General features: G+C 46.0%; 1 protein-coding gene across 2 annotated transcripts; it reads left to right on the top strand.

Moving 5' to 3' along the window:
- The first annotated feature begins 123 nt into the window (after window positions 1-123).
- IGHMBP2 (immunoglobulin mu DNA binding protein 2) lies at window positions 124-18709 on the top strand. 2 transcript variants are annotated; one of them, XM_061564531.1, is made up of 16 exons: window positions 124-717; window positions 2089-2258; window positions 2601-2796; window positions 3965-4065; window positions 4728-4891; window positions 5108-5308; window positions 6216-6363; window positions 7663-7837; window positions 8775-8957; window positions 9373-9491; window positions 9834-9928; window positions 10634-10757; window positions 11267-11442; window positions 11587-12511; window positions 13650-13843; window positions 16602-18709. In XM_061564531.1, exons 1-16 carry the CDS (start codon window positions 638-640, stop codon window positions 16797-16799), a joined length of 3249 nt encoding a protein of 1082 aa, XP_061420515.1. In that variant the 5' UTR covers window positions 124-637; the 3' UTR covers window positions 16800-18709. The 2 variants fall into 2 exon arrangements, with proteins under 2 accessions (XP_061420515.1, XP_061420514.1); XM_061564530.1 differs by having other exon boundaries at window positions 13647-13843.
- The last annotated feature ends 75 nt before the right edge of the window (window positions 18710-18784 follow it).

The raw sequence follows: 18784 nt of genomic DNA, 5'->3' as shown, positions 1-18784 counted from the left end.
CTCTCCCCCATTTCCATCCCCCTCAGCACGCGCTAGCGGGTGGGGGATCGTCTTCCCTTACAAAGATGGCGGATGACCACCTCGCACTGTCCGGCGGAAACAGTTTCCGTTGGCAAGGTCATTCGACCCCCAGTGCTCTGTTTATAAAGGGTTATGAATGCACGTTCATTTATTTAAAGCGTTAAATAAATTACTCTGGTTATTATCGTAACGGTGTAAATTTGCACCTGCAATGGGTATCTGTAACATGTATATTTATCAGAGTTAAATCGGTAAATGTAAACGATTTATTTGTATTTGTGTGCTGCACTGCGCTGTTTTACAGACACCGGTGTTAAGGTTCCGGGTCAGCTGTTGGCCGATATCTTTGAAAGTCTTTAACCGGGTTTAACATCTTTAAGTTATTGAACAAAAACTTCAGTTAATTATAACCACAGTTAATCTTTTTTTGTTAATAATAATAATAACATTGTTCGCGTTTTTAGTTGAAGTTTCGTTTTGAGTGTTAAAACATCGCGAGTGCCCTGATGCGCGTGTACTGTACGATGTAGACAGGAGGGCAAACCTTTTAACTCGTTTAACTTGATCTCTTATATCGTGTAACAAACATACAACAACTGTTATAACATTATCAACGATGGTGTCCATGGAGAGCTTCATTCTGAAGTGGCAGGAGCTGTTGAAGGAGGAGAGAGAAGCTGAGATAGAACAAGCCAAGTAAGGCCCTTCTATTTACTCTTTAATTGCTTGTGCAGTCATTCATTCTATTGTTGTGATATGTTTAAGTATAATGTGCAATGCCACGATAATGTAGCAACACTTATAATAGTATACACTTCTTACAAATCACATTACATTGCGTACAATAGTTGTAAACTCGTGGACTGTCAATTTACCATAACAACTACCATAATCTCATGGATTAACTCAACATATTCTTGGTTCTTTCGGTAAAGTCACGTAGAAGGGAAATAATAAAATAATAAAAATATAAAACGATAGTATTTCCCTTCTACGTGACTTTACCGAAAGAACCAAGAATATGAATCCCTGCAGTCACGAAAGCTTTAAATCAAAATTTAACTCAACATGTTTGCGTTAATATGCATCATTATACACAATAAGGCTGTACAATGTAATCACACACAATGATGTAATTATAATATACAATATTAATCATCTCATGTTGCCATTGTACACATTTCATGATGAGTTCCCAATAACTTGGGATCACTTTTGTCCATCCACTGCTGGATGCTTTCTTCCTCACGTCGTTTCAGCCGTGGGGGTTGTTTGACCATACTTCACCACTATGGTCAATGTTAGTGAATGGGGGGGGTGGAGGCAGGATTGTTTCAGATACAAGTCGCCACTGATTAAATCCGTGGCCGAGAATCTCACCTTTGTAGCGGGTTCACAGTGGGCCACTCTTTGAGTTGGTGGTCAAAACTTTGAAAACACCACAAGGCCACGCGTTCAATTGTCTTGAGCTGGTGGTCTGGATGTGGCTGATAGTTTTATTTGTGCATGCATTGAACGTGTTTGTGTGGTGTTAAGTCTGGATTCGTATTGCAGCAGATGAAAAACAACCGTGAAGACAGAGTGAAACAATGTCTTATTGGCAATGGGGTCCTGGGTTAAATTAATTCCAATGATAAGATAAAATGATGCTTTAGTTACACTGGAAATACAGGGATAATTTAAAGGTGGAGTGTTATTTCCATGAAAACCAAATCTATATGATTTTTTACCAATATAAAAAATATAAACATTACACTGAAGATAACGATTTTTGGAATGCACTATCAATTGCTAAAATTCGAAGTCACTGTGTCATAATAAACTAGGACTATATGGCATGTGCCACTTCTGCAGAGTGTGGAGACAGCTTACAACGTGTCAGCTTTGCTTTGCACACTACACGACTCAGTTTTTGATCTTTGGGAGTGCTGCTTTCAATCGTTTTTCTTCAAAAAAATAGTTGAGTTATCCTCAAAAAAGCACGGCTGTATGTGCAATACGTTATATACGCTGACATTATTGAGACAAAATGCTGTACAACTCATTCATGTTGACTGCTTTTCTCAGGTCATGGCAGCAGGGAGTGCCTCTCAAGGAGCTGCAGCGCCGTGGCATCTGCCTTCTGCGCTTACACCTCTGCAACAGGCGGACCGGCCTCTACGGCCGCCAGCTGCTGAAATTCGGTGCGCGGGGCGGTGCGCCTGATTCCAAGCTCCCCAGCAATGACTTCGGACCAGGTAGGGTACAATACTGCTGCGTGGCAGCTGTTGTGTTTATAGCGGTGGTTGTGCTGGTGGTGGTAAGGGGCTCGCGGTGTTGCTCATGGTATTCATGCATGTGGTAAGGGGATATAGTGGTGGTATGTTGTTGTGTTAAATATTGTGGATTGTTCTCTAACATACTGGTTTTGCTGAAGAAATTATGAATTTGTCTGTGTCGGGTAGAGGAGGATGTGTACGACACATTGGCCATTTACCCCCCACGTGATCTGACCCAAGAATCATGATATTGGTCGCGAAAGCCAACGTGTCAAATCACTTGTTGTACGCTGTTCGTGCTGGCGCTGGCGCCGTTTGCAGGCGACATCGTGGGCCTGTACGAGGGCGCGTGCGACGCGGTGGAGGAGCAGCTGGCGTCCGGCGTGGTCACGCGTGTCTCGGCGTCGGCCGTCACGGTGGCGTTTGACGAGACGCACGACGCTCTCGACCTGAAGCACGACGGGCCCTACAGCCTACTCAAGCTGGCCAACGACGTCACCTACAAGCGCCTCAAAACGTGCGCGCCTGCAGCTCGCACGGGCATCACACACACACACGTTGTGCCCACTCCGGGTGATTTGATCAATAACGTTATTGTTCTTCTTCTTGGTTCTTTCGGTAAAGTCACGTAGAAGGAAGTAATAAAATAATAAAAATAAAACATAATAAAATAATTCTCACGACGTTTCGGCCACAACACAAGCAGCCGTCCTCAGGTGAAAAAACAGAGTCTGTCTTCCCGACAGAGTTTGTCTTCCCGACAGACTTGTTTCTTCACCTGAGGATGGCTGCTTGCGTTGTGGCTGAAACGTCGTGAGAATTATTTAATTATGTTTTATTTTTATTATTTTATTACTTCCCTTCTATGTGACTTTACCGAAAGAACCAAGAAGATGAATCCCTGCAGTCACGAAAGCTTTAAATCGAAATTTAACGTTATTGTTGTTGCTGTCATTATGGGTTAAGAGATTGGATTCAATCCTTAGCGCCCTTATAGCATGCTGTGGAAACATGAGTGAATGCATTTGTTTACATAAGTATATTTTAGTGGACGTAAATAAATCTCATCATAATGATATTCTCATGATATTCGATAATTAAATGTAGGTGTCTTTGCCAATGTCTTGTAGTACTATGTGGTTACTGAAATAACCTTTCTTTTACTGAGGGTTAAATGCTTAAACAAATTCAAGTGGGTTGAATAAAATCCTAATGGCCATGAATTTCATGGAGAATCTTTAATTGCAACTTTGACACGTTCATGTCAGATTAACTTTATATAATCCGATAATTTCACATTATTCTTTGGAATTAAACATAAATTGTAGATTAATTATGAAAAGTACTTTGTATGTAATAAGTTTCATCAGTTTTTTTCTGATACATTTTTTGTTTTATCTTGAGAATGTATTCTTTAGAAAAAAACGTCGGATCTATAAGTCAATTGCAACAAATATAAAAAAAAACTATCCTGTAGATATGTAGCTTAGCTGTGCACTATGGGGGTTATGACGTGTCTGCAGCTTTGTCAATTATAACGTTCAAAACTTGTTTCTGGCAGCCTGGGACACAGCGTCGGTACATCCGTATCTTGCGAGATGAGCAATATCAGCTTTTGTTGGTTGCTCCTTGCTTTGTGTTTGTGACAATGAAACGTAAATTGTGCCTCCTTGTTTGTGTTGCAGTGCCCTCGCAGCCCTCAATAATCACCATGGGGGACCATCAGGACAGATGATTTCCGTATTGTTTGGGACCTCCGAGCCCAGTGCTCCTCTGGCACACACAGGTACAGGGACAAAAGGTGTCCTGCGGCGTTCACACGTTGCAGACAACATGCTGTTTCTGAACATCAGCATCACCACAGCGGTGTAGCTATCGAATATGCAGGCTCCGTACTGCACCAGGGCTTACAGCGCTTAGGAGGGATCCAGTCAGCGGAATACGAAGAAAGGGATGTATTTTACACAGGGCCTAACTTAATTCCTGCTCCAAGGCCCATGAAAACTACTCTATGCTACTGGATGTAGCACCGTATGAGGTCACCGTTGTGTTCTCAGTGCAGGTGCCAATGTTAGTGGAGGCCCAGGTCAAGATCAAAATTCACATGGCCAACAATTGTAACCGGTTGGATACCAGTATGAGACTAATTTGATCAGGTCATGTCTTTAATTATTGGATTAAATTCATGTTGAAATTTAATCCATTGTAACTTAGAAAGATTCAAGATCCATCCATTGTGCTTTATAACTTAACTTCCTTTCTATACAAATTTCCTTATTTTATTAACAATTTGCTAATTATATCATTTTACTAATTTTATTTGGATGGAGTAACTTAAATATTAACAATAATAATCATGGTTTACACCCCTTTGTGTTAAGAGACATGGTATCATACATTATCTAAGCAATCTCTGACTTCCTTGCTTGATTGTTGTGCATCATGCAGGACAGGTGGAGTTTCTAAACACGGCTCTCGACCACTCTCAGCGCGAGGCCGTGATCTTCGCCCTGGCCCAGCGGGAAGTGGCTATCATCCACGGGCCGCCGGGCACGGGCAAAACGACCACTGTGGTGGAAATCATCCAGCAGACAGTGCGGCGTGGAGAGAAGGTATTCCAGAGTTACATTGTGTTGTTTCATGTAGCCAGCAGCCTCTGGGGTAGCGTATGTGCTGGAATGATTAAATAATAACAATTTTCAATCCTTTGTTGGTGACTTCTCCATGCTCATACCAAGACACAATGCTCACCGTGCAAGCTGCACCTGTTCAGCTCGCACCACCACACCCGTGTCGGACGTGCGTTCACGTCACCGTTGCGCCCGCAGGTGCTTGCGTGCGCGCCGTCTAACGTCGCCGTGGATAACCTGGTGGAGCGCTTGGCGTGCGCGGGCGTGCGAGTGCTGCGGCTCGGCCACCCGGCCCGCCTGCTCGACTCGGTGCGCAGCCGCTGCCTGGACGCCATGCTTGCCCGCGGGGACGACGCGGGCATCGTGCGCGACGTGCGCAGCGACATGGACAAGGTTCACGTGAGGAGCCACGCCGCGCCCTCCTGCTGGGCACCATCACTTCTATGCGAGGGCACGAATCCTCACCACGCCAAGTGCACGTGGATACGGCGGTGCGGTTCACCCGTTGGTTTGTGGCCAGTTAAGCGTGGCGGGAAGCTTTGTCCGCATTCTCCCATGAGCTGGAACCCTACATGAGGCTTACATCGCCCTCTGCCAATGTGTGATTAGTTCGAATGATAATCGTGTTTGTCTACGTTAAATCCAGGTTTGTGTTACTATGTAAAAGTATATATGGCTTTACGAGGGATCTTCATGCGTATGTGTGTGTATGCATGTGTGATGTTTGTGGGTAGTGTAGCGGTTAGCGGGCTGTGCTACGAACCCGGTGTCCCATGTTCGATTCCCACTCACGGCCACCATCAGTGACGACTATCTGAACCGATCCTGGGCCTCCAAATGAGTACCTGGTTCAGCGTGTAAACATCACCATTGGGGAGCAGTTGGGCGTGGTGCTGGCCACCCACCCCCTCGTGTAACATGCCGGCCTTCAGAGGTGCTCGCCAAAAGCACTTGTCCCGAAAGTATATTCAAGATATAAGGGGATATATTCTTTGGTTCTTTCGGTTAAGTCACGTCTAAAGATAAAATAATAAATTAAATTAAAAGCATATTACGACGTTTCGATTGCAACACAAGCAATCATCATCAGGCAAAAAAAGAAGATGATGATTGCTTGTGTTGCAATCGAAACGTCGTAATATGCTTTTATTTTAATTTATTATTTTATCTTTAGACGTGACTTAACCGAAAGAACCAAAGAATAATTCCTGCAGTCACGAAAGCTCCATAATTAAGATATAAGGGGATATATTTTTCTTTGTGCATGTGTGTACGTACGCGTGTGCGTATGTTGCTGCTCACGCAGGCCAAGTTGAGAAATGGCTCGGAGCGAGGGGAGCGCGCGCGGCTACAGGCGGAAATGAGGAGCCTCCGCAAGGAGCTGCGGGAGCGCGAAGACACTGCCATGAGGAACATCCTGCAGGGTGCTGACGTCATCCTCGCTACAACCACGGGTGACTCAGCCTCCTCCTCCTCATCAGCGTCTGTCACATTTAAACTTCACACTTCACGGGCGTCACAAATCAGGACGCCCACCAGGTGATCGGGGTGAAGTAAGCTGTTGTCGTCACTGACAAGCTTAAACTGGTATGCCCGACAGGTGATTTATTTTATTGACTTTTAGTGATGGCGTCAGGCCCGGAGTATCTATTGAGTTGTCATGTTTTTTTCTAAAGAATACAGCACGTATGTAATGATTCAGCCTGTGCTCTCAGCGATGCATTGAATTGGTATCGTGATTCAATTAAAAACAAATCTTTATTGTACATTTTTGACAATGTCATTTGTATTGTTTCTTATTTTTCCGTCGTGTTTTATCAGTTTTTTTTCGCTCAATTTGCCTGAGTATAAAATGTGCTAAATCATATTAAGTAATGGTTTCTTGCATGCACAATTTAGGGCGTGAAATTCAGGGTATGAAAGACATTGTCCCTGCCACACAAAACTAAATTGATAACATTTTAAAACATAAATATGTTACTATGATTTGTCAGGTCTTGCTTGTAAGAACAAAGATAATGTGTGTAAATAGATGATTGTCAGGTGAAGTTAAAGGCATTTATTGATGGAAATCCATTGTTCTTTTATGAGAGCTCCACATGATGTTGTGTCAAGACATCAATGGTTAAGCCAGGGTTGGTGCACTCAAGTAATCCAGTGCTTTGGTGGCTCATAATTTGTGAACCTCCCAAACCTGCTGGGCTACAAGGTTCATGATCCCAATGTGCGTGAACATCCCCTCACCTGCATTGGTTTTGTCTAGGTTCCTGCCAGCGAAGTTTTCCTGGATAAATAAATTCCACAATTTGAATAATTGCGATGAGGTCAGGGTACATTGTCAGCAGAGGACAATGCGGTAAAAGCCATTGTTTGACTGCAACGTTTATGCTTTGTGCCTTGACGAACCCGCAGTGACCTGCTTGGTGATATACAGTCAAACATCTCCCATGACCCTCTCCGCGTGGGGAGCCCCTCACCCAGCAGAGGATGGGCAAAAGGCCTGTATGCTTCTTCTTGGTTCTTTCGGTAAAGTCACGTAGAAGGGAAGTAATAAAATAATAAAAATAAAACATAATAAAATAATTATCACGACGTTTCGGCCACAACGCAAGCAGCCGTCCCCTCAAGTGAAACCAGGTCTGTCGAGGCGACAGCGTCTGAATGAAACAGCACACATGCTTGGAGCATATATATAAGCTGGGTTGGAAAGGGCTGTACGCGCGTGTCGTAACGGTGGGTGCGGTGCGGTGCAGGCGCGTGGGCTGGGGGGCCGCTGAAGCTGCTGCCCCCGGCGCACTTTGCCGTGGCGGTCGTGGACGAGTGCGGCCAGGCCGTGGAGGCCGCGTCGTGGCTGCCGTTGCTGCAGGCCCCACGCTGCGTGCTCGCTGGCGACCACCGGCAGCTCCCGCCCACGATCGTGTCCCAGAGGTGCTCGCCCCCCCCTCGCCTTTCACACTCATTCGGCCACTGCATCGCGCGCTTTCAGATGCGCTTCGGCGGCCGTCTGGAACGCTCTTCTTTCCGATGTTAGGAAGCCACTGGATCGATGCACTTTTAAATTTAGATTGAAAACGTATTTCTTTAGAACTGCTTTTGGTGTTTAGTTTGTTGTCCTTCCCCCGCACCTCCAACGTTTGGCTACGTATGGTGCAAAAGAGGTTGAACATACATTTGAAAGATGCCCAGATGTATGCGTGAGACACAGACCATCCTTTACCAGACTTTTGGGGCAGAGTGTTGAGCACTGATTAAAGTACTCATTTAAGGCTGGTCTCAGGCTGAGTCAACCTAGGGGATGCAGATATTTGCTAGTTATGTTGGTCATAGGCAGCCATCGAACTCAGGTTGATGAATTAGTAAAACAGAGCGCCTACAAACACTTTTTTATACAAATCTTCGTGGTATCATTTTATCACATGCTGATAGCAAGTATCCTCACTTTTGGTGTTGATAAGTGTTGGCAGCCTAGGTTGGCTATCATTCACAAAAAAACTTCAACCTCAGTGTGTGTGTGTGCCTGCATGCATGTGTGTGCCTGCATGCATGTGTGTGCAAGTGTGTGGAGTGATGGTGTCGCGGTATGCGCGCTGCGCTATGAATCCGGCTACCCGAGTTTGATTCCTGCTCATGACCAACACCAGCGATGATTATCTGAACCGATTCTGAGCCTCCCTTAGGTCGACTCGGGCTTAAATGAGTACCTGGTGTGGTGTGTAAACTACTAGGGAGACAAAGGCGGTCGGGCGTGGTGCTGCCATGCACCCCCTCGTGTTCTGTTCCGGCCTTCATAGGTGCTCGTTAACAGCACTTGCCCCCACAGTACGGTAATGCTATACGGGGGATCTTTGTCTTTGCGTGCATGCAGGGCGGCTGAGGGCGGGCTGGCCGTTAGCCTCATGGAGCGTCTGGTGGAGCGGCTGGGCCCAAGTGCCGTGCGTATGCTCACCGTGCAGTACCGCATGAATGCGGCCATCATGGACTGGGCCTCACAGCACGTCTACCAAGGCAAGCTGGAGGCCCACCCCTCCGTGGCCTCACATCTGCTCAAGTGAGTGCCCCACCGTGTGTGCGTCACGTTCTGCGCTCCGAACTTGACGAGTTCGATTCCCGCCTACGGCCAACACCAGTGACAATTATCTGAACCAGCCCTGGGCCTCCCCTAGGTTGACTCGGTCTCAAATTAGTACCTGGTGTGGTGTTTAAACATTACCGCTGGGGAGACACAGGCGGCCGGAAGTGGTGCTCGCCACCCACCCCCTCGTGTGCCGCTCTGGACTTCATAGGCGCTCGCTAACAGCACTTGCCGCAACACTATGTTTAGGTTATATAGGTGGTCTTTGTCTTTGTGTTGCATGTACTGCCAGCAAAACCCGTCGCAGAACCAAGCGCCGGTGTGAAGGGAAAGGTGGCAGTACGGAGGGGGAGGGGCACGGCGGTGAACGTCTTGTGTGTTTCTCTGGCAGGGATTTGCCGGGCGTGGAGGCGACGGACGAGACGGCGCTGGCGCTGCTGCTGGTGGACACTGCCGGGTGTGGCCTCCTCGAGACGGAGCTGGCGGGCGAGCAGTCAAAGGGCAATGCCGGTGAGGAAGCGGCCCTGTCCTGCCCTTAGCTGCTGGGCATAAATATGCTGTGGCTCGTGGCTATTACCCATGATGCCATACAGCTTAGGCTTAAGTTTCACCTGAATATGTAACACCTTCGATTAGCATGGTTGGCTACGTATGGTGTGAAAGAAGTTCAACATAGATACATACATAATACGAAAAAGTTTCATTCAACAGAATGTAGTTTATTTGCATACAGATTGAATGTAATTCATGTGCACTCGTTAATGATTGTGAATGATGATGTTATTGATAATGGAAATAATTTGTGTAGAAAATAACAGAAAAAAACCGTGTAAATTGGCGACTCGTTTGCAGGGGAAGTTGACATTGTCTCGGCTCATGTGCAAGCTCTGATTGATGCGGGAGTGAAGGCGGAAGACATTGCAGTGATCGCCCCCTACAACCTTCAGGTTCGTCAGTGGTTCAGAACTCCTGCTTCATAATCATCGTTATGATCTGCCACCTCATCCGTCTTGTCCGGAACATATGACCATTGAGGTTAGCAGCCAGCTGTACCGCTCACAAGCAGCCTCACCTGGCACTGCCGGTATTTGGAGTCATTTAGGATTTTTCAAATTAAAATGTAACTCGAACACTGTCTGATTTTCTCATGAATTTCCATCTCTTTACTGTATATTTCCAGTACTGCCAGCATGTCATTGTCATTCATGTATATTTTAATATGTATACGTCGATATTTGTTTGTCATGCTTAACAAAAGCTTCAGTAAACAAAGAAGTTCCATGCATGCATTTCTAGGAGTCAACTGACAAACAAAAGTAGGCAATGAACAAGTCAGTAAGCGGACAAGACAGGAGGCAGTCACTCTGATTATCAAAAAGACGAAATTACAATGGCGCAGAGATCTACAAGTACCGCAATGAGGTTGCCACGGAAACTGATGCAACAGCAACCGACATACGGGAGACAGTGAGGAAGGACTTGGAGCAGATGGGAAGACATGGCAGACAGAGACTTGGCACACGGCATGTCTACAATAAAAACAACAGCACCTCGTGCAACAGAATTGCAATTGGACGAGGTGGAGGGAACGTGCGTGACCCCATAACACTGCCTGATGATGAATGAGCGCCCTGTGTCCTGTGTGCATGCAGGTGGACATGCTGAGACAGAAGCTGTCCGATCGCCACCCGGAGCTGGAGATTCGCTCGGTAGACGGCTTCCAGGGCCGGGAGAAGGAGGCGGTCATCCTATCTCTCGTCCGCTCGAATCGCAAAGGTACCGCTGATGCCGCTGATCTGGAGGCCGGGGTTTTGTTCCAGCACGATGGAAGTGAAAGTCAAAATGATCTCAGGGTTTGCAACCTGTTTTGTCAATGTTTTCTTAAAGGTTTTGCACAGGTTTAACTTTCGCTCATAAACCGAGTTATCCGCCATTGGCGCAGCTGCTGAAGGAAGAGCCAGTTGTGGTTTTAAGTTTGAGGTTTCGTTTAAAAAATATACATTAAAATGAAATATTTCTTGGAACCCTGCACATGGTTAAGGAGTGGCTGATTTTCAAATGGTTGAATTATGAGGTGTATGCATGTTGAACTTCTTTCGCACTGTACGTAGCCAACTGTGCTAATCAGAGGTGTTTATCTTACTCTAAGAAACGTTCACCAACTCATGAAGCCAATCCAACGGTTGTGCTCATTCAGGGCAATGCATTTGCACCCAGTGGTGTGCATTGCTGCGATTGCTGGCACATGCAGGAAGTGAATAGTGCCACCCGTGCGTGCCGTGCAGGCGAGGTGGGCTTCCTGGCGGAAGATCGGCGCATCAACGTGGCGGTGACTCGCGCGCGGAGGCACCTCGCCGTGGTGTGCGACTCTTGCACTGTGCGGAGGCACGGCTTTCTGGGCACGCTGCTCGACCACATGGCGCGGCGCGGCGAGACGAGAACTGCCTACGAGTATCTGCAGGTTTGTCCCGAGTGCCTGGCACTCCGGGTACAACGTCTCGGCTCTCTCTTGTTTTTCCCGCGTTGCAGTGAGGTTTCCGGCGCTGCTGGTGTTAACGTTGTCTGGTGTATTTTTTTGGTGGGTGGGGGGGGTCTGTGCGGGCAGGACATCGTTCCAGAAAACTTCAGTCACGTCAAGTCCGCAGACGAGCCTCGCACCGAAGGCGACAAAGAGGGCGGCGGCGGTGCGAGGTTAAAGCCTCAGCAAATCCGTGACAAGACCAGCGGGGGGCGCGTGCCAAACTCCAAAGTACAGGCGGCTGTGTCCGCAACTCGGGACAAACGAGTGGACGCCTCAACGCATAAGATGCCGAGAGGAAGCGCAGAAACTGCGACGCAAATAGCGCCGTCCGTGAGCTCCAGCAGCACCCTAGAAGAGCTGCGCAAGCGTGTCGAGGGGTTTGTCGCCGACCCGGCGAGAAATCGACTTGACTTCCCAGCTACGCTGAACTCCCACGAGCGAATGCTGGTTCATCAGCTGGCGGAGGAGCTGGGGCTGGGCCACGCGAGCACTGGCCTGGGGAACCAGCGGCACGTCGCCGCGTGGAAACAGGGCGAGGGGGCGCCCGCCGTCGCGAAGCCCAGTGTCGCCAACGGTGAGACACGCGGGGGCCGCTCGGAGGCCGGACAATTAGATGAGGAGTCCTCGCGGAAGGAGCCAAAGAAAAAAGCATCTCAGAAAAAGAGCGCAGAGAGGCAATGCTTGGAGAGCGAGTCCCTACGCGCGGGGGGCTTGCAGAAAGAGAAGTCCTTGCGCAGGGATATCTCGGAGAAAGAGCCTTCGCAAAATAATGCATTGGTGGGGGGGCCTTTGGAACAAAAGCCCCTGCATGCCTCCACGAACATCAAACCAGCTTCCCCCGCAAGCAGTCGGCAGCAGACCGCCGCGTCGGGCGGCGTCGACCTGAAATCATTGCATTTGGAGCGCGTGGAGCGGGAGCATGCCAGGCAGGAGGAGAAGCTCCGGCAGCAGAAGCAGCAGAATGAGGACCCTGGCAAGAATGGGAAGACCCGGCCAGCTCACACCAAAGGTGGTGGTCGCACACAAACACGTACACACACACTTTGCTGTAATAGGGGATAATTTTTATATACGTTCTACTTCAAATGGCCCATTATGAACAGAGTAGAGAGAGTAGAAGTAGGACAAAGATTGTCCGGCTTGTATGAAGGGATGGGACTTTGCAGTTCTCTATTCTGTCTTCCTTTCCCTCCCGTCAGATCAAGAGCGGTGGCGATGGGGTCAAATAACTACATCCTCTTTACCCTTTGCCAGCTTTGTTGCTCCAGTCTTTCTTGCACCCGTTTGTTTAATGTCATTATATATTTAATGAATCCGTCTCGTTCGTTATCTCCTCGTTTCCTTCTTCTCGAGTGGGGATTGCTAGTTGTGACATCGATGTGTGCCATCAACACTTTGAAGGAGGCGTTGATATGAACAGTTTTTAATTGAGATAGAGACGGTTGTTGCATAGACAAGGTAGTTTATAATTAGCATGGTGAGCTTTATCTTTTTTTTTTATGTGCACCATGCATTCTCTTAATATATTATCCAATGTAAGTGGAAGTCTTTGATTCATTGCAGTTTGATATAGTGAAATTGGCCATAACATTTTTTTACGTGCCCAATTGAAAGTTATTGTATTGCAGTGTTTGTGGTTTACATTACCACTTTAAATTCTGGGTCAGCATTTTTTTTTATATTTGCAAAAATGGCTTTGACCAGCAAAAAAGTAAAAACAGCTCAAGGTGTAATTTCTTTTGCACAGAGGTAAATAGTTTTTTCATTCATTTATATAGTCCCCTTCACAGTTCCACACAGCAAACAGCTTTTAGGTGATGCAAATTACATGATACACAGCCTCTCCATCCAGCAGTAGATTGACAAAGGCCTGTAGATGTCATGACGCTCATGGGGGCTGTTTAAATATACTTCACCACTCTGGTCAGTGCAGGGTGGTTAATGTGGGAAAGGACCTTTTACCGGTTCAGGTGTCACCCGCTACTCACTTTTGTCATGGCCAAGGACCAAACTCGGGTTGCTCGGCACACTCAATATGTATCGGCATGTAAGAAAAGTTCCACACATCAGTCTACTCCTAATATTCGTAGTGTGGACTTACACGCTGACCACGTTGCTTTTGTACGTGTTGCATCCCCACCCAGGAGAAGTGGGAGGCAAAAGCGGCAAGACGGGCATTGCGGGCGAGAAGGCGGAAGAGGATTTTGACGCCATGTTTGCCGCCATGATGAAGGCGAACAGCAGGTGCGCGTTTGCCAAGTGCAAGACGTCGGTGCAGACCCTCGGCCAGCACTGTCAGTTCTGCAAGAGCCTCTACTGCCTGAGCCACCACATTCCGGAGGTAATTTCACGCGTCGACATCCAGCACCTCCGATTAGCATGGTTGGCTACGTACGGGGCGAAAGTAGTTCAAGTTCAGGTGACATTTTTTTGTGAATGCACCCGAGTTCCTTACATTTTTTCCCTCTCAATTACATTAAAATTGTTCTTTTGAAGTCGTGGTATGAGACGAAGAAATGTACATCTGTAACTCATACAGCGAGCAGTGCTCCACTTGTGTCGGAGAAAAGGTTTGGAGTAGTATGTTTTGGAGTCACCTATTTATCTGCACAAGGGGGTACAACGTTGTGCACCGTGCCAAGAGGGTGCATTGCAAGTCGATTAAACCAACATTTCTAATTCTCTGAGCTGGAATAAGGTGCATTTATATTCTTGGTTCTTTCGGTAAAGTCACGTAGAAGGGAAATCATAATATATAAAAATAGAAAAAATAACAATTCTCACGACGTTTCTACTGCAACACAAGCAATCATCATCAGGTGTGAAAACCACAGCAAGAACATTTTCTTGCTGTGGATTTAAAAAAAATTCTTGCTGTGGATTTCACACCTGATGATGATTGCCTGTGTTGCAGTCGAAACTTCGTGAGAATTGTTATTATTTTATATTTTTATTATATTATTATTTCCCTTTTACATGACTTTACCGAAAGAACCAAGAATATGAATCCCTGCAGTCACGAAAGCTTTAAATCTAAATTTAAGGTGCATTTAGTTACAAATAAAATGTAGTCATGTATTTTTTTTAATCATCAGGCCAGTGACCAGCTGAGACCATTAACTGGCAACACATGAGAAGCTAATTTCGTAAACAGTGGCTAGTATCCAGATTTGAATCCAGGTTGCTAATGGTGCTGGCGCGGTGCTCTGAGTCACCCAGCCATCTCACTCGTGTTTGACTTTCAAAGTTAAAAACACTAAAACAAGCATGGGGAATTGCTCATCTCCTGTCTGAAACCTTGGGCCATGAATGAAGTTCTACATTCCTATGACAGGAATAAATAATTTTATAAGATACTCAATGGTAATTTGCCGTAACACGTTACTCATTTGATCTTATCCCCAGGGGTAGCATGGACTTATTTGCAGGATTTGAAAAGCACTTTCTGATTGCAGGTTCGTGGATTATAACCAAATTAGCAGCTACAGAGATTATGAAAGAAATTACCTGTGCTTTGGTAGCTTATTCGTTTGTGCTTGTAAATGCGATTTACATTAATCATTTCACAAAAATGAATTCCAAATTGTGGTTCGTAATACATGTGCATGGCTGTGCCTGTATCTGTGAAACAGAAACATTTTGAGATTTCTATGGAACTAAGCAACGATGTTGCAATATTTGTGCCTCATTATGAACGAAGCGTGGCCTTCTATTGTAATTTGATATCATATTGCTACTAACTATTGGCCTTTTTTATTTTAGATGCAATTCACGGGAATAAAGTAACAACTAAAGGGCACATTTTTGTGATAATGTATTCAGAGAGCACAGTTTGCACCTTGGCATCTGGCCGATGTAAACAACATATGGCAGGATTTCCTCTCCTGACCTTTGCCTTGCGTTGAGGTGTTCATTTAAATAAAAACTCTCCTCCACCTCCAGAAAACAACATGCACATGCAGTATTACATCTAGAGCTCGTTTCATGTAAAGCTGCTCCAGGGTGCTGAACACTCGAGCAGTAATAATGACTTATTGCATGCTCACGTAGCAGGACTTTCCAAACTGCAGTCCTCATGACCCATCACACTTCATACTTTCCATTTTTACCAGTTATCTCGTGTGTGCAATGCATATGAATTAGTTGTTAATCGTGAATAATCTGAAAATCTCAGTGGGGTCCATAAGGCGTTGGGTTTTGGGGAGTCCTGAACAAGAACACTGAGACTATAAAAACAAAGATATCCATGTGGACATTGCATACTTTTGAGACAAGTGCTTTTTGTGAGCACCTATTAAAGCTGGCACAGCATATAAGAGGTTGATGTAGCCAGCACCACACCCTGCCACCTTTGTCTCCCTAGTGCTGATGTGTACGCATGACAGTAGGTACTCTTTTAAGGATGAGCCAACCGAGGGCAGGCCCAAGACATGCTCTCAAACCATTCCCCGACATGTTTGTAGTGCAGTTTGCTAGATCTGGGGTCCGTTGCAATTGCAATTGTCACAATAAATTGCAACCACAGTCCAATTGTCATGGTAATATCAGCTGATAATGCTACTGTGTTGGTAATTATCGGCTTAAATGAATTCCACAGAAGGACATGCATAGACAAAGATCCTGTATGGACATACAGACTGCTGGGGCATGTGCTGTTAGCGAGCATCTATTAAGGTCACACATGGGGAGGAGGGTGGCAGGGAGGGCTTTGACGTGAGCTCGATATTGCATGGCTGCACTTTCACCTTTTTACTGAAACTAAACAATTTTTTATTTTATCAGATCAGACCCACTGAGCTACATATTTATTTTTCAGAAGCGACCTGGGCCACAAATGATAGCTCAACGTAGTGGCTTAAGATGTGGAAATTTATAGCAGCCAAATACTCCAAACACATGTTTCTAAATGTGGAGGGAAAAACCGGAGGACCCAGAGAAAAATCCCCGCGACCACGGGAAGAGTAGACAAGCGGGCGTCAGGGTCAGGATCGAACCCACGGCCTCCTGTATACCAGGCGATGTAGTTAACATCTCGCCAGCGTGACAAGCCAGTGACTCGTGCGCTTGCCCGCGTGTCCCCGCGGGACTCGTACGCACAGGTGCACGGCTGTGGCGAGCAGGCCCGGGTGCATGCGCGTCGTGCGGTGCTGCGCGATGGCGTTCTCTACCCCGGCAGCGGTCCCCGGGAGCGCGCCTCCGACCCGGCGCGTCGCCAGCAGCTGCAACGCCGCTTCGAGAAGAAGATGAACGAGATGGCGAGCCAGCGCAAGCCCAAGCAAAAGGACAAGGACAAATAGCGGCAGTGCACTCCGTAGTTCGTGCCCACTTAGGCAGCTTCCGCGCAGGTCTCTTGATTTTCAATTTTTGTTATTTGGTTTCTGTTGTTTTTAAGATGCATCAGTCAGAGGCGCACCGCTCTTGAACAGCAGCGAAGGTATAATCTGCTAAATGTTACTCATTTAAGGGGTGGGGAGCAGAGGCGCAGTGGTTTGCACGCTTCGTTTTGAACCCGACGACCTGACATCGGTGGAGAGTGACAAATGAGCTGCTCCTGGGCCCTCCCCATCTCTTTTCCAACCTGCACTGCATTGTGGGGAATTATGGTTGAACAACCGTCATGACTGGCGTGGCATGGAGAGGCCTTCATCCCGGAGTGATAAAACCGTCGACATTATTTTAGTTTATGTTGGGATGGGTTTACATTGTCCTCTACAGCCGCTAGAGGGCACTACCCTCACCACGATGTTAAACTAGCTTTATATCATGGTGAAGTATGGTCAGAGTAACCCCCATGACAAACACAGCATGGGTAGGCCTTCATCCAGCAGTTGTTTGAAAATAGGCTTTAGATAAAAAAAAGGAATTTAAGACGGTTTGCACTTTGTTGAAGAAATTGTACATTTGAAATGCATGGTACCGTTTGTATTTTCTCTTTGGAGGCCTTCAAATCTGATTAAGTGAATTTTTATTTGCAATAGAAAATGCTGCCTTCTTAAAATTGGGGTTTTTAAAGGCATTACATAATAGGATCATAACTCAGCAAGGATGGATGTCATGAAGACGGACAAGGAAACACTCCCAGTAGTTTAATGAAATGCGCACAGGGCCACACAGTATATCTAACGACAGCATCACCCCAGGCTCTTCCTAAATATAGCTCTGCATTGAGTTTCTTTTCTCAGCCAATTGTCGCAAAGTTTAACTCATTCCACTTCACAGCTCAGTGTCTGCTTCTTGGTTGATGTTTGGCTTGAATTACAACCGCATATTTAATCCATATATGCCTCTCGCTAAATCATCTGAAATATACTCGATCTCATCAGTTCTTGGAAATTAAGCAGGAAAAGAGCCTGGTTAGTGCTTGCATGAGCAACTACTGTGCATAAAACAGGTGTTATAAACTACAGTTTGGCTACATTGTGGGCAGCAGAGGGCAGTACAGAAAAATCCATTGTACTGTACTATGCTTCCATGTTAAATCTTAATTTGGAGCTTTCGTGACTGCAGGAATTACTCTTTGGTTCTTTCGGTAAAGTCACGTATAAAGATAAAATAAAAAATTTAATAATAGCATTCGACGTTTCGATTGCAACACAAGCAATCATCAGATATAAATGAAATAGCAACAAAAATCTAACCAGAAAACTATAGACAGACATATAAGCAGACAGATATCACCAAGATACATAGAGAGAGAGCAACACATAGGCACACAGAGAGAGAACGTCTCTGTGACGAGGCCTTAAATAGAGAGAGGGGGCGGGGGCAGAGAGAGGGAGGGGTTAGAGAAAAAAATAGCATGTCAATGGGTAGGACGACGGGTCGTGAAGTACGCAAGCTTGAAAATTAGGAGAACGGGAGAGAGACATTAAATTAAATGACCTAGCAAAATATCGAAATGCTTCCATGGTTATGTTCCCGAGTGGATTGACAAAGAGGGCTGCACGAGTACCTGTACATTTATTCCCACTCTGTTAATTTTCCGCTGAGCTGAGATTGAGCAGCTGAAACCTATCAAAGAAAATCGAGAGCAGGTAAGATCGACATTTTAGATGGTGACCACCGTGACGTGGAACGGCAATCGGATCTTGTTTACCTGTGTCACTTTCAATGCACATTGAGATGTTCACTCGCAATTTTTTTTCATAAACAATTACAATTGCCAGCCGAATGTATAATTTATGTACACGGTATAATAAAGTTATATGCAGATTAACATTATTTGTGCGTTATATGAGTAGAATATGAGTAGAATTTGCTGCTTGATTTTAAAAGGAGAATT

Source organism: Lethenteron reissneri, chromosome 33, assembly GCF_015708825.2.
Source record: "Lethenteron reissneri isolate LAM-NWPU_2019-01 chromosome 33, ASM1570882v1, whole genome shotgun sequence".
Classification (NCBI taxonomy): Eukaryota; Metazoa; Chordata; class Hyperoartia; order Petromyzontiformes; family Petromyzontidae; genus Lethenteron; species Lethenteron reissneri.
Note: the sequence above shows the minus strand (reverse complement) of the source record. Positions and strands in the feature narration are given on the sequence as shown.